The sequence below is a fragment of the Salmo trutta genome, chromosome 28 (genome assembly GCF_901001165.1).
Source record: "Salmo trutta chromosome 28, fSalTru1.1, whole genome shotgun sequence".
NCBI lineage: Eukaryota > Metazoa > Chordata > Actinopteri > Salmoniformes > Salmonidae > Salmo > Salmo trutta.
Window position 1 is genome coordinate 536,085 of NC_042984.1, and position 22,493 is coordinate 558,577.

The 22,493-nt window shown below is 44.0% G+C and overlaps 1 protein-coding gene across 2 annotated transcripts in view; it reads left to right on the top strand.

Moving 5' to 3' along the window:
* Positions 1-6,976, top strand: part of LOC115165234 (mitochondrial carnitine/acylcarnitine carrier protein) — a 39,140-nt gene extending 32,164 nt beyond the window's left edge. Inside the window, exons 8-9 of one of the 2 annotated variants that reach the window (XR_003870112.1) lie at positions 1,861-2,751; positions 2,847-3,050. Coding sequence is in view for 1 of the 2 variants with exons in the window: in XM_029718229.1 (XP_029574089.1) it covers positions 1,861-1,988; positions 5,963-6,025 (191 nt within the window). In the remaining variant the exon portion in view is untranslated. Of the gene's footprint in view, positions 1-1,860; positions 2,752-2,846; positions 3,051-5,962 lie in introns of those variants that run through there. The other variant, XM_029718229.1, reaches the window with a different exon arrangement.
* Positions 6,977-22,493: the final 15,517 nt, after the last annotated feature.

Here is a 22,493-nt window from a genome sequence, read left to right on the forward strand (position 1 = left end):
CAACGACACTAGTATTAGTCCTTCATAATGCAACAGAGTGCTGTACGCCAAAATGTCTAGGAACCAACCTTAAGATCCCAGACGATTCCCCACTTGTCACGAACCGGCTCGAAGTTTGTAACAAAAAGGGAGACAATGTGGAGATAAGGAATAACAAAATATATTTATTAACGGAAGTAAACTAAATACATTTAACCATGGTGTGTGTGTGTGTAAGTGAATGTTTGCGTGCATAAATGTGATAATGAGGGGTGTTGAAATCTGCCAAAGCAGCCAAAGAAATGCCACAACCAAACTCTATCCGTGTGTCTGTACGGAGAGTCTCCTCAATAAATGGGGAAGAGGTATTTATCCCGGGACACAGCCGAGCCCAGGTGTGTCCCATTTCACGGACGACCTTCTCGGCTCCGCCCACCGACATCCTATTAAGGAAAACAAGAGCAAATAGAAAGAATTCGTCAGACAGAGTGGGAGGGTCGTCACAGTTCAACGGCCTGACTGGAAACTGTGATATGTGGTGGTTTTACCTAACTTAGTTGAATGGCCTGACTGTAAATATCTCTGCATGAGAGCGTCTGCTAAATGACATGAAACTACAGGAGCCTGGCAGCCAGGACCACAGGAGCCTGGCAGCCAGGACTACAGGAGCCTGGCAGCCAGGACTACAGGAGCCTGGCAGCCGGGACTACAAGAGGAGCCTGGCAGCCGGGACCGCAGGAGCCTGGCAGCCGGGACCGCAGGAGCCTGGCAGCCGGGACCTCAGGAGCCTGGCAGCCGGGACCACAGGAGCCTGGCAGCCGGGACCACAGGAGCCTGGCAGCCGGGACTACAGGAGCCTGGCAGCCGGGACTACAGGAGGAGCCTGGCAGCCGGGACTACAGGAGGAGCCTGGCAGCCGGGACTACAGGAGGAGCCTGGCAGCCGGGACTACAGGAGGAGCCTGGCAGCCGGGACTACAGGAGCATAGCAGCCGGGACTACAGGAGCCTGGCAGCAGGGACTAGAGGAGCCTGGCAGCCGGGACCGCAGGAGCCTGGCAGCCGGGACCGCAGGAGCCTGGCAGCCGGGACCTCAGGAGCCTGGCAGCCGGGACCACAGGAGCCTGGCAGCCGGGACCACAGGAGCCTGGCAGCCGGGACCACAGGAGCCTGGCAGCCGGGACTACAGGAGGAGCCTGGCAGCCGGGACTACAGGAGGAGCCTGGCAGCCGGGACTACAGGAGGAGCCTGGCAGCCGGGACTACAGGAGGAGCCTGGCAGCCGGGACTACAGGAGCATAGCAGCCGGGACTACAGGAGCCTGGCAGCAGGGACTAGAGGAGCCTGGCAGCCGGGGCTACAGGAGGAGCCTGGCAGCCGGGACTACAGGAGGAGCCTGGCAGCCGGGACTACAGGAGCCTGGCAGCCGGGACTACAGGAGCCTGGCAGCCGGGACTACAGGAGCCTGGCAGCCAGGACTACAGGAGGAGCCTGGCAGCCGAGACTACAGGAGCCTGGCAGCCGGGACTACAGGAGGAGCCTGGCAGCCAGGACTACAGGAGCCTGGCAGCCAGGACCATAGGAGCCCTACTCCTACTAGGAATGGAGACAGCAGCTGAATGCTCCCATGTAGTGGTGACAACTGGCAATGACAGCCAGATCCTCAGTCCTCATCCCGCTCCAGAGTAACGTACAGAGAAGGATCACTGAATGAATACCTGTGTGAAGACCTGGGGGGAAATAAACATTTAGATTCAAGTTAACTGGGGGAAATATAGCTAAACATTTAGATTCAAATTAACTGGGGGAACCGTAACTAAACATTTTGATTAAAATGAAAATACGTTTTTCTTTTACTGTGTGTGTGTGTGTGTGTGTGTGTAGCTCCAGACGGACGGTACAGGGGAACAGGTCTGGTAGATGTACTGAGGGAGCTGCTTCGTGACGAGGGGCCCAGAGCGCTCTATAAAGGATTCAACGCTGTGTTCCTCAGAGCCTTCCCTGCCAACGCGGTAGACAACCTATTACAAGACCTATAGCCACACCAACCCACCTATCAGCATCTAGTACCACACCACCCCACCTATCAGCATCTAGCACCACACCTATCAGTATCTAGCACCACACCAACCCACCTATCAGCATCTAGTACCCCACCTATCAGCATCTAGCACCACACCAACCCACCAACTAGCATCTAGCACCACACCAACCCACCTATCAGCATCTAGTACCACACCACCCCACCTATCAGCATCTAGTACCCCACCTATCAGCATCTAGCACCACACCAACCCACCTATCAGCATCTAGCACCACACCAACCCACCTATCAGCATCTAGCACCACACCAACCCACCAACTAGCATTTAGTACCACACCACCCAACCTATCACCATCTAGCACCACACCAACCCCCCTATCAGCATTTGAAAAGGTCAAATAGGGAGTTCTTATATTTGTCCTGTTTCACTACTGGGCGGTTTCACAGACAGAGTTTAATTTAAATCAGGACCAGGCTAATTGTACTTAAATTAATCTAGATAAAACAATGGCTTTTTGAGACGTTTAACTTCAGATTAATTATTTCTAGACTAGGGAGTCCCAGACTAAGGAAAGTAAGGACTAACCAGTTAATCTTTGTGAAGCTCGATTTGATTAACGATCTGCACTTGGTTCTGACCTGAGGATGCTTCAGAAACCAGGCATGGGACACTAATACATAAGCATTGTGTGGAATTGGAGCAACTCACCTTATCCAAACAATGGACGGAGGTAAAAGAAAACTCTTTGACTTTGAAAAACCCTCTTTAAGCGAATTGTGTCAAATCACCCAATTATGGAGAGCAAACAGTATGATTAATCAACAGAAAACAAGAAATAGAATGCCTGGACTACCATTTTGTAATGAATTCAACACAAGTGAAAAACTAAACAAAAGGACGCTACAGCAACTTCAGGTAATATACTGTATTTACTGTTGGCCCCCTTTTGAAAATCAGAGTCACTTTGAAATGTTAGTTTTCTGGTGTAACACAACACAGTGGGGCCTAAATGTATTTGTGTGACAGAAATGTAACAAACTATCACACATAATTACTAATATAAATTCTATATCATCTTGTCTTTCTAAGGTCCTGCGGAAAATATAAACATCTACTTAAAGAAGACAAATGCTGTTGATTGTAGAGTGTTTGAAGACTGGTGGAAGACACCCAGTAACGCCAGAGACAGAGGAGCTGGGGGACTGGTGGAAGACCCCCAGTTAGACCAGAGACAGAGGAGCTGGGGGACTGGTGGAAGACCCCCAGTTAGGCCAGAGACAGAGGAGCTGGGGGACTGATGGAAGACCCCCAGTTAGACCAGAGACAGAGGAGCTGGGGGACTGATGGAAGACCCCCAGTTAGACCAGAGACAGAGGAGCTGGGGGACTGGTGGAAGACCCCAGTTAGACCAGAGACAGAGGAGCTGGGGGACTGATGGAAGACCCCCAGTTAGGCCAGAGACAGAGGAGCTGGGGGACTGATGGAAGACCCCCAGTTAGACCAGAGACAGAGGAGCTGGGGGACTGGTGGAAGACCCCAGTTAGACCAGAGACAGAGGAGCTGGGGGACTGATGGAAGACCCCCAGTTAGGCCAGAGACAGAGGAGCTGGGGGACTGATGGAAGACCCCCAGTTAGGCCAGAGACAGAGGAGCTGGGGGACTGGTGGAAGACCCCCAGTTAGGCCAGAGACAGAGGAGCTGGGGGACTGATGGAAGACCCCCAGTTAGACCAGAGACAGAGGAGCTGGGGGACTGGTGGAAGACCCCCAGTTAGACCAGAGACAGAGGAGCTGGGGGACTGGTGGAAGACCCCAAGTTAGACCAGAGACAGAGGAGCTGGGGGATTGGTGGAAGACCCCCAGTAACACCAGAGACAGAGGAGCTGGGGGACTGGTGGAAGACCCCCAGTTAGACCAGAGACAGAGGAGCTGGGGGACTGGTGGAAGACCCCCAGTTAGGCCAGAGACAGAGGAGCTGGGGGACTGATGGAAGACCCCCAGTTAGACCAGAGACAGAGGAGCTGGGGGACTGGTGGAAGACCCCCAGTTGGACCAGAGACAGAGGAGCTGGGGGACTGGTGGAAGACCCCCAGTTAGACCAGAGACAGAGGAGCTGGGGGACTGGTGGAAGACCCCCTGTTAGACCAGAGACAGAGGAGCTAGGGGACTTGTTGACCGGGATCATTGATAGCCAGCAACCCCTGTAAGGTAACCCCGATGATGACCATTTGGACAGTTCAGATGAGGAACCATTCCAACCCTCATTTGGTAGGAGACATTCATTCAACATTTGCCATCCTCGGACTGCATGTTATCAATCTCTTGAACTCCCATAATACAAATGACGTAATGAACTCAACTCTTGAAGAAATAATGTTCTCCAATGTAATCATTTTCTAGAGGCAGATGATCACCGTAGCTTGGAGGTTAAGACTTGGAGGGGACTTGTCTTAACAGAATGAATGTTAGCCCATTACATCTTCAGCAGCCAGAAGGGGAGATTGTGTCACTAACCCAGGCCGGAGCACAAAGAGGCTGAGCATGCATGATTTGATTGTTGATTGTTTGCTTCATTCGTTTGAGCTATCTTTGTTGGGAGAAGTGCTGCATCTCTGTAGGCTTGTTTATTTCTGCCATTGTCTGCCTCAACCATGGGAACATCTGGGTCATCCTCATCTTCAATGGGAACATCTGGGTCATCCTCATCTTCAATGGGAACATCTGTGCAGCCATGCTGAAATCAGACGTTTTAAATCTAGACTAGGGCAAGTGTGAAACTATTTTAAACCGTGTCTGAGAAATTTAGTCTAGGATTAGCCTTAATCTGTCTCCAGGAAACCGCCCTACAAATTGATAACCTGTACAAGTGTGAAATGGAAATGTGCTTTTTACATATCCCAGCTTCCCCTGCGACCCTGTCGGAGAGTGGGGTCACAGCCAGGGATCAGCCATTATTGACAGCGACCCTAGATCAGTTAGGGTTAAGTGCCTTGCTAAAGGGCTGATAGACCTATTTTTCACCTTGTCGACTCGGGAATTCGAACTACACTGAACAAAAATACAAACGCAACATGCAACAACTTCAAAGATTTTGCTGAGTTACAGTTCATATAAGGAAATCAGTCAATTAAAATATATTCATTAGGCCCTAATCTATGGATTTCACATGACTGTGAATACAGATATGCATCTGTTGGTCACAGATACCTTAAAAAAAAGGTAGGGGCGTGGATCAGAAAACCAGTCAGTATCTGGGGTGACCACCATTTGCCTCATGCAGCGCGACACATCTCCTTCGCATAGAGTTGATCAGGATGTTGATTGCGGCCTGTGGAATGTTGTCCCACTCCTCTTCAATGGCTGTGCGAAGTTCCTGCATATTGGTGGAAACTAAAATACGCTGTCGTACAAGTCAATCCAGAGCATCCCAAACTTGCTCAATGGGTGACATGGCTGCTGAGTACGCAAGCCATGGAAGAACTTGGACATTTTCAGCTTCCAGGAATTGTGCACAGATCCTTGTGACACGAGGCCATGCAATATCATTTGAAACATGAGGTGATGGCGGCGGATGAATGGCACGACAATGGGCCTTATGATCTCATCACGGTATCTCTCTACATTCAAATTGTCATCGATAAAACATCTATGGATCTTTTATTTCAGCTCATGGTACCAACACTTTGCATGTTGCATTGATATTTTTGTACAGTATAGAAACCTTTATTTACCTGCTCAACGGTCTAACCGCTAGGCTACCTGCCGCCACACCAATCCACCTATCAGCATCCAGCACCACACCAATCCACCTATCAGCATCCAGCACCACACCAACCCACCTATCAGCATCCAGCACCACAACAACCCACCTATCAGCATCCATAACCCAGCATTTTCTTTCTAGGGTTCTTTCTGCTCTGATCTCCTCTCTGTCTCCCTCAGGCCTGTTTTCTAGGGTACGAATTGGCGTTAGAGTGTCTAAATTGGCTGGCTCCCACCTGGTGAAGTCTCCTGCTACGACCTGTCATTAAGAGGTTGTAACCTGTCATGACCTGTCGTTGGACTCTTCAGACTGAACTCTTCTGTTGACCTCAAAAGTTTCATGCTTCCCAAATGGCACACTATTCCCTATATAGCACACTACTTTTGCCTAGGGCCTGTAGGGAATAGGGCTCTGGTCAGTTTTGCACTATATAGGGAAAGTAGAGCACTATATAGGGAATAGGGTGACGTTTTTGTTGTTGTTGTTTTTAACCTTTATTTAACTAGTCATGGTGTTTCATGACAACAACAATGTGAATTCTTATCCTCCTTGTTAAAACATTTTTTTTATTCCCTGATGTTTCAGTTTGGCATCTTTTCCTGTTTCAGTTTGACATCTTTTCCTGTTTCAGTTTGACATCTTTTCTTGTTTAAGTTTGACATCTTTTCCTGTTTCAGTTTGACATATTTCCCTGTTTCAGTTTGACATCTTTTCCTGTTTCAGTTTGACATCTTTTCCTGTTTCAGTTTGACATCTTTTCCTGTTTCAGTTTGACATCTTTTCCTGTTTCAGTTTGACATCTTTTCCTGTGATTCACGTCTTGTTGAAGAGTAGTTTAAACGCACAGTGAAATAATGACAATCATGATATTTATTTAGGGGGATGATTTTGACATATTTCTGTGAACCTATGGATGTGTCTAAAAGGCACCTGATAATAGATAATATTTATTTATATTCATTATTCATTGTTAATAGTAACAATAAAGACGTGTTTGAATGTTAATGATTTAACATTTTTTTTTAAATGTCTTCATTTGTCTATTGACCAATTTAGGGGTTTTGATGTACATTTTAAATGTGATGTAATTTGATACATTTTGACAATCAATCAAATCCATTTATGAGCAATCCAGATACATCTCAGAACAGGTTTTATACATTTGTTTGAATAAAGTGTTATTTGCCAAATATGACATTGCTGTGTCTATTAATGCATAGTTTATGGATAATTCATCTTTCTGAGTCAAGGCCCTAAATTACCATTGGACACTAATCTAAGGTTTTGAGCATAGAGAGGTGTATTCTAGATTGTATTTCTACCTTTATGGTTTGCTAGGAGTAGGCCACAACTATATTCTAGATTGTATTTCTACCTTTATGGTTTGCTAGGAGTGGGCCAGCTGGTCCTAGATCCTATGGGGAACTTCTAGGATTCAGTAAGTTTATTCTGTCTCTTTGCTGGAGGCACAGCTGCGGGAAGATCTTTGGGGGAGGAGGTGCTGCAATTTGTTTCACAGACAGATGGCTACATCAGTCCGCTAATACAGGACTAATAAAGGCCCAGTGCACTACTTTTGTAAAAAAATAAACGTTTCACCTTAAAAAATATATATTCATATATATTTTTATTCGCATCTTTCAGGGGGTGCTGCAGCACCCTCAGCACCCCTAATATGAGGTCCAAAGCTGCCATAATTACAATTAAATAAAAATAAATTAGCACGGAAATACAAAAATACTGACTAAAATGTATTCATTTTCTTTTTATATCTGTAACAATTGTTCAATTACAAACTTATTAAATCTTTAATTCATTTATATATTTATTCATTTATATATTTCTGTATTTCTTCCATATGATAATGAGGGAGTGTCAATCAAACGTCTATGAGTGGTATCTACCACACAATTGGTTGATCAATGTCAAGGGCATGTAGCTCGACTGCTTTTGCACCACCTATGTGAAGCTAGCCACAATAACGATTAGCCAGAACACAATAGTAGAATTTGCGGTTCACCTTCAAAATAAAAGTCCTGCATTGAAACTGACGCAAACAATACCAATAGTGGAATGATGCCATATTGGAACTGGATAATGTTGAGCACGGTTGGAATGCTGTTTTATATATATATATATATATATATATTAAATCAGTTGAAATCACACTGTGGATGTATTAAGACGTCAGAATTCCATTTGGTCATACTGTATGCGTGGTACACCCTTGCCTATGGCTCTTAGGTCCATGAAATGTTCATAACTGTGAAGGGTTTACACAAATATTAGCATCGTATCTCTTATTACAGGACTTTAACAACACTGTGAAATTCGCCACATTAGCTCACCAGCTAATAGGCTGAAAAGTCAAGGGATTTCGCACAGTCCTTTTTCAAATCAACAAATTATTGTCTTTTGTTGAATTTATATAACAATACTGAAAACTTGTTAAGCATTATCTAGTGCAAATATGGCATGATTCCACTATTTGTATCCGTTTCAAAGCGGGACCTCTATTTTGAAGGCAAAGGGCAAGTTCCACATTTTCCAAAAACTTTCTTGTACTTTCCTGAACAGACTTTCAGATACGCTTCATGGATATGGGCCCTGGAAGAAAGCTGTTGTCATATACTGTGGGGCAAAAAAGTATTTAGTCAGCCACCAATTGTGCAAGTTCTCCCACTTAAAAAGATGAGAGAGGCCTGTAATTTTCATCATAGGTACACGTCAACTATGACAGACAAAATGAGAAAAAAAAATCCAGAAAATCACATTGTAGGATTTTTTATGAATTTATTTGCACATTATGGTGTAAAATAAGTATTTGGTCACCTACAAACAAGCAAGATTTCTGGCTCTCACAGACCTGTAACTTCTTCTTTAAGAGGCTCCTCTGTCCTCCACTCGTTACCTGTATTAATGGCACCTGTTTGAACTTGTTATCAGTATAAAAGACACCTGTCCACAACCGCAAACAGTCACACTCCAAACTCCACTATGGCCAAGACCAAAGAGCTGTCAAAGGAAACCAGAAACAAAATTGTAGACCTGCACCAGGCTGGGAAGACTGAATCTGCAACAGGTAAGCAGCTTGGTTTGAAGAAATCCACTGTGGGAGCAATTATTAGGAAATGGAAGACATACAAGACCACTGATAATCTCCCTCGATCTGGGGCTCCACGCAAGATCTCACCCCGTGGGGTCAAAATGATCACAAGAACGGTGAGCAAAAATCCCAGAACCACACGGGGGGACCTAGTGAATGACCTGCAGATAGTTGGGACCAAAGTAACAAAGCCTACCATCAGTAACACACTACGCCGCCAGGGACTCAAATCCTGCAGTGCCAGACGTGTCCCCCTGCTTAAGCCAGTACATGTCCAGGCCCGTCTGAAGTTTGCTAGAGAGCATTTGGATGATCCAGAAGAGGATTGGGAGAATGTCAGATGAAACCAAAATAACTTTTTGGTAAACTCAACTCGTCGTGTTTGGAGGACAAAGAATGCTGAGTTGCATCCAAAGAACACCATACCTACTGTGAAGCATGGGGGTGGAAACATCATGCTTTGGGGCTGTTTTTCTGCAAAGGGACCAGGACAACTGATCCGTGTAAAGGAATGAATGAATGGGGCCATGTATTGTGAGATTTTGAGTGAAAACCTCCTTCCATCAGCAAGGGCATTGAAGATGAAACGTGGCTGTGTCTTTCAGCATGACAATGATCCCAAACACACCGCCCGGGCAACGAAGGAGTGGCTAAGTAAGAAGCATTTCAAGGTCCTGGAGTGGCCTAGCCAGTCTCCAGATCTCAACCCCATAGAAAATCTTTGGAGGGAGTTGAAAGTCCGTGTTGCCCAGCGACAGCCCCAAAACATCACTGCTCTAGAGGATATCTGCATGGAGGAATGGGCCAAAATACCAGCAACAGTGTGTGAAAACCTTGTGAAGACTTACAGAAAACGTTTGACCTGTGTCATTGCCAACAAAGGGTATATAACAAAGTATTGAGAAACTTTTGTTATTGACAAAATACTTATTTTCCACCATAATTTGCAAATAAATTCATAAAAAATCCTACAATGTGATTTTCTGGATTTTTTTCTTCTAATTTTGTCTGTCATAGTTGAAGTGTACCTATGATGAAAATTACAGGCCTCTCTCATCTTTTTAAGTGTTAGAACTTGCACAATTGGTGGCTGACTAAATACTTTTTTGCCCCACTGTACCTTGACCAGCTGTCCTTTCACCACAGGACCCTAGAGCAGGGGTAGACAACCCTGTTCCTGGAGTGCTGCAGGACCCTAGAGCAGGGGTAGACAACCCTGTTCCTGGAGTGCTGCAGGACCCTAGAGCAGGGGTAGACAACCCTGTTCCTGGAGTGCTGCAGGGCTAGACAACCCTGTTCCTGGAGTGCTGCAGGACCCTAGAGCAGGGGTAGACAACCCTGTTCCTGAAGTGCTGCAGGGGTAGACAACCCTGTTCCTGGAGTGCTGCAGGTGTAGACAACCCTGTTCCTGGAGTGCTGCAGGACCCTAGAGCAGGGCTAGACAACCCTGTTCCTGGATTTTTTTTAATAATTGTGAAACAAAAAAGTTATCCTTTTTAGATAAAACTTTACTAAATTCATTCATGTCACCAAATAATTGATTCAAACAGACTGTTTTGCAATGAAGGTCTACAGTAGCCTCAACAGCACTCTGTAGGGTAGCACCATGGTGTAGCCTGAGGACAGCTAGCTTCTGTCCTCCTCTGGGTACATTGACTTCAATACAAAACCTAGGAGGCTCATGGTTCTCACACCCTTCCACAGACTTCCACAGTAATTATGTCAACTTTCAAACTCTTGCAGTATCAACTGACATGTTGTCGACCCAATCAAAGGATCAGAGAATGAATCTAGTACTGAAAGCATAAGCTACAGCTAGCTAGCACTGCAGTGCATCAAATGTGGTGAGTAGTTGACTCAAAGAGAGAAAGACAATAGTTGAACAGTTTTGAACAAATGAATGTCTTCAAAAATGAAGAAGAGAGAGAGAGAGGTATTTTTTGCAGTATTTTTTTTCATTTACCTACTCAAACACCCAGCTCAAACACAGAGGGATGCTAGCTGGCTATGGCTATCCAACACTGGAACTCTTCCAAGTACATGTATTTGTATTTATTTTGGATCCCCATTAGTTCCTGCCAAGGCAGCGGCTACTCTTCCTGGGGTTTATTATGGATCCCCATTAGTTCCTGCCAAGGCAGCAGCTACTCTTTCTAGGGTTTATTATGGATCCTCATTAGTTCCTGTCAAGGCAGCAGCTACTCTTCCTGGGGTTTATTATGGCTCCACATTAGATCCTGTCAAGGCAGCAGCTACTCTTCCTGGGGTCCAGCAAAATTAAGGCAGTTTATACAATATTTAAACATTACAATACATTCACAGATTTCACAACACACTGTGTGCCCTCAGACCCCTACTCCACCACTACCACATATCTACAGTACTAAATATGTAATGGATTCCTTTTAGAGAAGTAGAGAAGTCAGGCGCAGGACACAGGGATCAATGTAAACAAAACGTGTTTACTTGAAAAATCAATAAATCTTCTCATAGGAAAATACATAGTGCGGAGAAACACCTCCAACACACAAAACAGGAAACAATCACCGACAAGACAAACAGGAAATGCAGAGGTTTAAATAATGAACATAATTAGGGAAAATCAAAAACAGGTGTACACAATAAAGACAAAACCAAACGAACAGTGAAACATCGATCGGTGGCACCTAGTAAGCCAGTGACGTCGACCTCCGAACGCCGCCCGAGAGGGGACGACTTCGGCGGGAGTCGTGACAAAATCTATGTGTATGTGCGTATGTTATTGTGTGTGCGCGTGTGTGTGTATGCATGTGTCTGTGCCAATGTTTGTGTTGCTTCACAGTCCCTGCTGTTCCATAAGGTGTTTTTTTGTCTGTTTTTTAAATCTAATTTTACTGCTGGCATGAGTTACTTGAAGTGGAATAGAGTTCCATGTAGTCATGGCTCTATGTAGTACTGTGTGCCTCCCATAGTCTGTTCTGGACTTGGGGACTGTGAAGAGACCTCTGGTGGCATGTCTTGTGGGGTATGTATGGGTGTCTGAGCTGTGTGCCAGTAGTTTAAACAGACCTCTGGTGGCATGTCTTGTGGGGTATGTATGGGTGTCTGAGCTGTGTGCCAGTAGTTTAGACAGACCTCTGGTGGCATGTCTTGTGGGGTATGCATGGGTGTCTGAGCTGTGTGCCAGTAGTTTAGACAGACAGCTTGGTGCATTCAACATGTCAATACCTCTCATAAATAAAAGTAGTGATGAAGTCAATCTCTCCTCCACTTTCAGCCAGGAGAGATTGACATGCATATTATTAATATTAGCTCTCTGTGTACATCCAAGGGCCAGCCATGCTGCCCTGTTCTGAGCCAATTGCAATTTTCCTGAGTTATTTTTTGTGTCACCTGACCACACGACTGAACAGTAGTCCAAGTGCGACAAAACTAGGGAGTGTAGGACCTGCCTTGTTGATAGTGTCGTTAAGAAGGCAGAGCATCACTTTATTATAGACAAACTTCTCCCCATCTTAGCTACTACTGCATCAATATGTTTTGACCAGTTTACAATCTAGGCTTACTCCAAGCAGTTTAGTCATCTCAACTTGCTCAATTTCCACATTATTTATTACAAGATTTAGTTGAGGTTTAGGTTTAAGTGAGTGTTTTGTTCCAAATACAATGCTACAACGTTAGCTAATATGGTGACAATGATGTAGGCTGTGTGTAGCCATTAGCAGTTATGGTATGAAGGTTTTTCGCCTGATCACAGAAAGCACTGAAGTCCACAAGTGAAGGGAAAAGGTCAGAGGAGGAGAGCGTGTAGATGCGAGAAGGAATTATCATGCTGTTTGTTATCAACGTGGCTGCTATGAAAGTCAACTGTGTTTGCGGTGATCAGGGTTGTATTCATTGCGCCGATTCTGTTAAAATGTTTCTTAAATGCAGGCAAACGGAACAAAACAGGGATAAACATACCTGAATTTGTCCAATAGAAATACATACTTGTTTGCAACTGTTGGACTAATGATTACACCCTAGATCAGCTAGATGCAGGCAAGAGTGTGCAAGGTGGTATATGAATGTCTCACTGTCTGTCACCTAGATTACTCAAAATGATCTTGGCCTGTGCACCTACGTTGTAATCTTTCTTTCATAGGCTTTTTTATTTTTTATTTCACCTTTATTTTACCAGGTAGGCTAGTTGAGAACAAGTTCTCATTTACAACTGCGACCTGGCCAAGATAAAGCAAAGCAGGCTATGTTGGCTATGTTGTTGCAACCTCATGATGGGTACAGGGAAAATTTGAGTATCACGTAGTAGCCTAAACATGTCGATGTTCCACTGAGCTTGGCGAATGGAATATGAGGGAAAGTCATCCAACATGCTGTAAAACAAAGGAAGCCATGTTCATGAAAAAAATACAGGATCAGTATTCCAAAATCGGGACAGTTGCTGATCAATATGCTATATGTGACTAGAACTTTCTGGGACATAGACATGTCTTACATCGTCAGAAAGCTTAAGAAAAAATTCTTATTTACAATGACGGCCTAGGACCAGTTGGTTAACTGCCTTGTTCTGGGGACGAATTTGAGGATAGTTTTGCACTATCCTGAAACAATAGCGTGGTATTTTTTTCACTGTATAGCTACTGTAAATTGGACACCGCAGTAAGATTAACAATCATTTAAAACCTGTTTGGGATAGGGGGCAGTATTGAGAATTTTGGAAAAAATATGTGCCCATTTTTAACTGCCTCCTACACCAACTCAGAAGCTAGAATATGCATATTATTGTTCAGGTTTGGATAGAAAACACTCTGAATTTTCTAAAACTGTTTGAATGGTGTCTGTGAGTATAACAGAACTCCTATGGTAGGCAAAAACCTGACAAGGTTTCAAGCAGGAAGTACCCTGTCTGACAAGGAGTCGTGCATCTTGCATCTGTTTATTGAAAAGTAAGGATCTTAGCTGTAACGTGACAATTCCCAGGGCTCCGATAGGCTCTCAGAAACCGGGAAATAACTGAAGGTTAACGAGGCAGCCTCAGGCTGAAACACATTATCGGCTTTGGCAAGTGGCGGCTCAGAGGACCTTTGAATGAGGCGCGTGCACGATTCGCTCCTGAGGAGAAATTTTATTCGGCTGTTTAGGCTCAATGCATATTCCGGTCGGAATATTATCACTTTTCTACGAGATAAATGGCATAAAAATTGGTTTTAAACAGCGGTTGACATGCTTCGAAGTACGGTAATGGAATATTTAGACATTTTTTGTCACGCCAATGCGCCATGCGCCACACCGTGATGAAGCATTCTGATAGTGTCTAGAACTCACGAACAAAACGTCGCTGTTTGGATATAACGATGGATTATTTGGGACCAAACCAACATTTGTTATTGAAGTAGAAGTCCTGGCAGTGTATTCTGACGAAGAACAAGCAAGGTAAGAACATTTTTCTTATAGGAAATGTGATTTTGGTGGAGGCTGACCTGGGTGTGTGTCTAAATAGCTAGCCCTGTGATGCCGGGCTATATACTTAGATTATTGCAAAATGTGCTTCATCCGAAAAGCTATTTTAAAATCGGACATATCGAGTGCATAGAGGAGTAATGTATCTATAATTCTTAAAATAATTGTTATGCTTTTTGTGAACGTTTATCGTGAGTAATTTAGCAAACTGTTAGTAAATTCCCCGGAAGTTTGCGGGGGTTATGCTTTTTCTGAACGTCACATGCTAATGTAAAAAGCTGTTTTTTGATATAAATATGAACTTGATTGAACAGACATGCATGTATTGTATAACACAATGTCCTAGGTGTGTCATCTGATGAAGATCATAAAAGGTTAGTGCTGCATTTAGCTGTGGTTTGGGTTTATGTGACATGATTTGCTAGCTTGAAAAATGGGTGTCTGATTATTTCTGGCTGGGCACTCTGCTGACATAATCTAATGTTTTGCTTTCGTTGTAAAGCCTTTTTGAAATCGGACAGTGGGGTTAGATTAACGAGATTCTTGTCTTTAAATAGCTGTAAAATAGTCATATGTTTGAGAAATTGAAGTAATAGTATTTCTAACGATTCAAAAATCGCGCCACTGGATTTCAGTGGCTGTTACGTAGGTGGGACGAGTTCGTCCCACATGCGCCAGAGAGGTTAACCTCTTGGCGTTCCCCTAGGATAGGGGGCGCTACAGCGATTTTTGAAAAAAATTCGTGCCCATTTTAAACGGCCTCCTACTCAAACTCAGAAGCTAGGATATGCATATAATTAATACTTGTGGATAGAAAACACCCTAAAGTTTCTAAAACTGTTTGAATGGTGTCTGTGAGTATAACAGAACTCATATGGCAGTCAAAACCCCGAGACAGATCGTAACAGGATGTGGAATTCTGAATTGTGGACTCAACTTCACATCTTTGCCTGTAATTCACACAGTGAGCAATGGTTCATTGAGCACTTCCTATTGCTTCCACTAGATGTCCCCAGTCTTTACAAAGTGGTTTGAGTCTCCTACTGTTAAAACTGAATGAATGAGACGCTGTTGAAATTGGTCACATGAGGAGGGCCATCACCATTATGACGCCGGCGGCCCTGGCTTCCCTCCCCTTTCGAAACGTTTTGAAACACAATGCAATCGTCCCCCTCGAATCTTATTGGCTCTCTTGTTGAAAAAGGCCCTGAAGATTTATGTTATACAACGTTTGACATGTTTGAACGAACCTAAATGGAAAAAAAATGCATTTTCTCGAAATAGCTGTCCCGCGGCCGACGGAGCATTTGGATCAGCCTTCAGACGCGCTAACAAGAACAAGCTCTTGGAACATAAAGGAGTAATTTTTTCGAACTAAAATACATTTATTGTGGACCTGGGATTCCTGGAAGTGCTTTCTGATGAAGACAACCAAAGGTAAGGGATTATTGACAATAGTATGCAAGACTAGATGTGATATGCGATTGTTCCAAGATGGCGCAGACCTGTATTTACTAGGTAATTTTCTGAGTATCGCATCCCCTTTTATCGCAAAGTGTGATTACCCAGTAAAGTTATTTTTAAATCTGGCATTACAGGTGCTTTCAAGAGATATTCATCTATAAATCTTAGAATGACAATATTACATTTTAAAAATGTTTTTGAATAGTAATTTAGTAAATTGTAGCACTGTTTCACCGGATGCATTTGAGGGAAAATAGTTAGTCAACGTTACGTGCCGATGTAAAATGCTGTTTTTATATATAAATATGAACTTTATCGAACAAAAGAATGCATGCATTGTGTAACATGATGTCCTAGGTGTGTCATCTGATGAAGTTTGTAAAAGGTTAGTGCTGCATTTAGCTGTTTTTTGGTTATTTGTGATGCATGTGGTTGGTCGGAAAATGGCTATGTGGCTACTTTTATGATATACTCCTCTAACATAATCTAATGTTTTGCTTTTGCTGTAAAGCCTTTTTGAAATCGGACAACGTGGTTCGATTCAGGAGAGGTGTATCTATAAAACGATATAATTTGAAAAAAAACATTGAAAAAAAACAATCTTACATTTTGTTATGCTAATGGCGATAGGATTTTTCGCTGGATGCCGCACAGGGGTTAACTGACTCGCCTAGTTAAAATAAAGGTTAAAACAAAAATGATGCAGGGCTCATCCGTAAAAGTATTGATGCAGGGCTCACCCCCTGCTAAAATAGAGGTTAAAGTAGTGATGCAGGGCTCACCCCCTGCTAAAATAAAGGTTAAAGTAGTGATGCAGGGCTCACCCCCTGCTAAAATAAAGGTTAAAGTACTCATGCAGGGCTCACCCCCTGCTAAAATAAAGGTTAAAGTACTCATGCAGGGCTCACCCCCTGCTAAAATAAAGGTTAAGTAGTGATGCAGGGCTCACCCCCTGCTAAAATAAAGGTTAAAGTAGTGATGCAGGGCTCACCCCCTGCTAAAATAAAGGTTAAAGTAGTGATGCAGGGCTCACCCCCTGCTAAAATAAAGGTTAAAGTAGTGATGCAGGGCTCACCCCCTGCTAAAATAAAGGTTAAAGTAGTGATGCAGGGCTCACCCCCTGCTAAAATAAAGGTTAAAGTAGTGATGCAGGGCTCACCCCCTGCTAAAATAAAGGTTAAAGTAGTGATGCAGGGCTCACCCCCTGCTAAAATAAAGGTTAATAAAATAAGTAAACTTGAGTTTTAACTGTTTTTTAATCCTCAATAGTGGCAGAGACACTGACTCAGATGACCTGTGGGAGCCAACTCCAGAGACCACATTCAAGTCCTCATCCCCCACTCATTCAAACGTAGGAACTGTTGCCTCCAGTCTGACCCCTGCTGCTGTCTCTGGCTCCACACCCACCCCCGCCAGGCCATCTAGAGGTGTGAAGAGGCCCAGAATCAGAGGGCCAGCGCACCAGCGACAACTACCACCAAGGGAGAGGACCATTGGCACACTGTGCTAGAGGTTCATGTGGAACCACTTCCACCAACATTTAGACCTAAAAGGCAGCTAAATCTTATGTAGCTCTCTCATTCCTGAATGTATCAGTCTGAAACTTTACACACACACTGTTGCCCTGTTGTGGACAACATCTAAATTATCCCCTGCTTCCTATCTTAATGTATAGCCTTTTTTTTGCATTTCAGAGATGATGCAACATTTGAAAATGCATGTTCTTTTGTTTGTTTTATCTTTTACCAGATCTATTGTGTTATATCCTCCTACATAAATTTCACATCTCCACAAACTTCAAAGTGTTTCCTTTCAAATGGTATCAAGAATATGCATATCCTTGCTTCAGGTCCTGAGCTAGAGTCAGTTAGATTTGGGTATGTAATTTTAGGCAGAAATTTAGATGAAGGGTCCTATCCTGAAGAGGTTCGGCACCGACCACCACTGATATCAATGACACTAAGAAAAGGGTTGAATTGTTCAGCAACATGTGCAGTAAATGCTAACAAGGCTTTGGCGATAAAAGGTACATCATGTATTTCTTATCATCTCCCTATCAAGCCACTGCATGCTGTGACATGGGCCTGGATGGTAACATCTTCAAGCTGCCTGACTGAAGACTGTGGTACCAGAAACAGTACAGCAACACTCTCTGTCTCACTGCCATTCTGTCAACATGTGTTGTATGTAACGACTGACATTTATACCAAAAGCTACAGACGCTAGCAGTGACTTATATTCACTTTGTCGACTTGTCCCATTCTTCAATCTTGTCTGGGATATATAGTTTAGTTGACACACCTGTGTGATGTCTGATAACCATGAATAAAAATGTACCTTGGACATGAGATTTCATTTCCTTTAGACCTTTTGAATCATAAGCTCCAAGTGTTGTCTTTGTGTTTAAGTTATCACAGAAGTTAGTCAAAGTTAGTGTGACAAACATGCATGTTTTGTAATCTAACAATACAATTTAATTCAGTTTATACAAAACTTTATTGCATTTGGTCATCCCCAAAACATGGCCTTTGACAGCCTTGATAGTTGCGTCCTTCCTCAGGGAACTGTCTGCAGATAGTTGACAACAGGGGGACAGGTTTGTTGATGTGCTGCTATAGAGTTCTATAGCCCAGCAGACTACCTGGGGACAGAGAGATGGACACATGTCATTTTTAATAAAAGTCTGGGAGACTTTTACAGGGAGGAGAGAGCATGAGTTGGAGTGAGTACAGTAAAGCCAATCCAACCATTGGTCCTGGATAATATGCTTGCATCACACAAGTAAGCATCCATAGTCAAGAAGGTTTATATCAACTATAAAATTATGAGTGGAGCTCTGGAGAGATCCCAGGTAGCTGGTCAGAAGGCTCTGGAGAGATCACAGGTAGCTGGTCTGAAGGCTCTGGAGAGATCACAGGTAGTTGGTCTGAAGGCTCTGGAGAGATCACAGGTAGTTGGTCTGAATGCTCTGGAGAGATCACAGGTAGCTGGTCAGAAGGCTCTGGAGAGATCACAGGTAGTTGGTCTGAAGGCTCTGGAGAGATCACAGGTAGTTGGTCTGAAGGCTCTGGAGAGATCACAGGTAGCTGGTCAGAAGGCTCTGGAGAGATCCCAGGTAGTTGGTCTGAAGGCTCTGGAGAGATCCCAGGTAGTTGGTCAGAAGCCTCTAGAGAGATCACAGGTAGTTGGTCTGAAGGCTCTGGGGAGATCACAGGTAGTTGGTCAGAAGGCTCTGGAGAGATCACAGGTAGTTGGTCTGAAGGCTCTGGAGAGATCCCAGGTAGCTGGTCAGAAGGCACTGGAGAGATCACAGGTAGTTGGTCAGAAGGCTCTGGAGAGATCCCAGGTAGCTGGTCAGAAGGCTCTGGAGAGATCACAGGTAGTTGGTCAGAAGGCTCTGGAGAGATCACAGGTAGTTGGTCAGAAGGCTCTGGAGAGAGAGCCCTCACCCCTGACCTCCCACTGGCCCGGGGCCTCCTGCCAATCACCCCTGACTTCCCACTAGCCCGGGGCCTCCTGACAAGTATCAAATCAAATTTTCAAATCAAATGTTATTTGTCACATGCCGAATACAAAAGATGTAGTAGACCTTACCGTGAAATGCTTACTTTTCTGCAACATTTTTGGACAGAAAGTTTCAGATTTTTGCAATGTTACGTAGATGGAAAAAAGCTGTCCTTGAAACAGTCTTGATATGTTCGTCAAAAGAGAGATCAGGGTCCAGAGTAACGCGAAGGTCCTTCACAGTTTTATTTGAGACGACTGTACAACCATCCAGATTAATTGTCAGATTCAACAGAAGATCTCTTTGTTTCTTGGGACCTAGAACAAGCATTTCTGTTTTGTCTGAGTTTAAAAGTAGAACATTTAAACTTCCTTATGTCTGAAACACAAGCTTCCAGGGAGGGCAATTTTGGGGCTTCACCATGTTTCATTGAAATGTACAGCTGTGTGTCGTCCGCATAGCAGTGAAAGTTAACATTATGTTTCCGAATGACATTACCAAGAGGTAAAATATATAGTGAAAACAATAGTGGTCCTAAAACGGAGCCTTGAGGAACACCAACATTTATAGTTGATTTGTCAGAGGACAAACCATCTACAGAGACAAACTGATATCTTTCCAACAGATAAGATCTAAACCAGGCCAGAACTTGTCCGTGTAGACCAATTTGGGTCTCTCCAAAAGAATGTGGTGATCGATGGTATCAAAAGCAGCACTAAGGACTAGGAGCACGAGAACAGATGCAGAGCCTCAGTCTGACGCCATTAAAAGGTCATTTACCACCTTCACAAGTGCAGTCTCAGATGGGGTCTAAAACCAGACTGAAGCGTTTCATATACATTGTTTGTCTTCAGGAAGGCAGTGAGTTGCTGCGCAACAGCTTTTTCAAAAACATTTCAGAGGAATGGCAGATTCGATATAGGCCGATATTTCTTTATATTTTCTGGGTCAAGGTTTGGCTTTTTCAAGAGAGGCTTTATTACTTCCACTTTTAGTGAGTTGGTACACATCCGGTGCATAGGGAGCCATTTATTATGTTCAACATAGGAGGGCCAAGCACAGGAAGCAGCTCTTTCAGTAGTTTAGTTGGAATAGGGTCCAGTATGTAGCTTGAAGGTTTAGAGGCCATGACTATTTTTATCAACGTGTCAAGAGATATAGTATTAAAATACTTTAGTGTCTCCCTTGATCCTAGGTCCTGGCAGAGTTGTGCAGACTCAGGACAACTGAGCTTTGGAGAAATACGCAGATTTAAAGAGGAGTCCGTAATTTGCTTTCTAATGATCATGATCTTTTCGCCAAAGAAGTTCATTAATTTATCACTGCTGAAGTGAAAGCCATCCTTTCTTGGGAAATGCTGCTTTTTAGTTACGTAGCTTTGCGACAGTATCAATAATACATTTTGGATTGTTCTTATTTTCCTAAATTAAGTTGGAAAATAGGATAATCGAACAGCAGTGAGGGCTCTTCAATACTGCACGGTACTGTCTTTCCAAGGAAGTCGGAAAACTTCCAGTTTGGTATAGCGCCATTTCCGTTCCAATTCTCTGGAAGCTTGCTTCAGGGCTCAGGTATTTTCTGTATAGCAGGGAGATAGTTTCTTATGACAAATGTTTTTTGTTTTTAGTGGTGCAACTGCATCTAGGGTATTGCGCAAGGTTAAATTGAGTTCCTCAGTTAGGTGGTTATGTCATGCCCTGACCTGAGAGAGCCTTTTTTATGTCTCTATTTAGGTTTGGTCAGGGTGTGATTTGGGTGGACATTCTATGTCCTTTTTTCTATGCTTTGTATTTCTTTGTTTTTGGCCTGGTATGGCTCTCAATCAGGGACAGCTGTACATCGTTGTCGCTGATTGGGAGTCATACTTAGGCAGCCTGTTTTCCTTTGGGGTTTGTGGGTGGTTATTTTCTGTTTAGTTATTTGTTACTTGACAGAACTGTTTGGCTGTTGTCTTTTGTTTATTTGTAAAGTGTTCTCTTTTTCCATTAAATCACAAAGATGAGCACTAACCACACTGCGCCTTGGTCTACTCCATTCAACAGCCATTACAGGTTAACTGATTTTTGTACTCTGACATCCTTGGGTAGGTGGAGGGAGTCTGGAAGGGCAGCTAGGAATCTTTGGGTTGTCCGAGAATTTATAGCACGGCTTTTGGATCCTTGGTTGGGATCTGAGCAGAGTATTTGTTGCGATTGCAAACGTAATAAAATGGTGGTCCGATATTCCAGGATTATGAGTAAAAACATTAAAATCCACAACATTTAATCCACAGGACAAAACTAGGTGAGTAGGTCCGGAGACATGTTGGACAAAACCCATTGAGTCGATGAGCAAATCAAATCAAATCAAATCAAATTTATTTATATAGTCCTTCGTACATCAGCTGATATCTCAAAGTGCTGTACAGAAACCCAGCCTAAAACCCCAAACAGCAAGCACTGCATGTGAAAGAAGCACGGTGGCTAGGAAAAACTCCCTAGGAAAAACTCCCTAGAAAGGCCAAAAACCTAGGAAGAAACCTAGAGAGGCACCAGGCTATGAGGGGTGGCCAGTCCTCTTCTGGCTGTGCCGGGTGGATATTATAACAGAACATGGTCAAGATGTTAAAATGTTCATAAATGACCAGCATGGTCAAATAATAATAATCATAGTAGTTGTCGAGGGTGCAACAAGCACGTCCGGTGAACAGGTCAGGGTTCCATAGCCGCAGGCAGATCAGTTGAAACTGGAGCAGCAGCATGGCCAGGTGGACTGGGGACAGCAAGGAGTCATCATGCCAGGTAGTCCTGAGGCATGGTCCTAGGGCTCAGGTCCTCCGAGAGAAAGAAAGAAAGAGAGAAAGAGAGAATTAGAGAGAGCATATTTAAATTCACACAAGACACCGGATAAGACAAGAGAAATACTCCAGATGTAACAGACTGACCCTAGCCCCCCGACACATAAACTACTGCAGCATAAATACTGGAGGCTGAGACAGGAGGGATCAGAAGACACTGTGGCCCCATCCGATGATACCCCCGGACAGGGCCAAACAGGCAGGATATAACCCCACCCACTTTGCCAAAGCACAGCCCCCACACCACTAGAGGGATGTCTCCAACCACCAACTTACCGTCCTAAGACAAGGCCGAGTATAGCCCACAAAGATCTCCGCCACGGCACAACCCAAGGGGGGGGCGCCAACCCAGACAGGAAG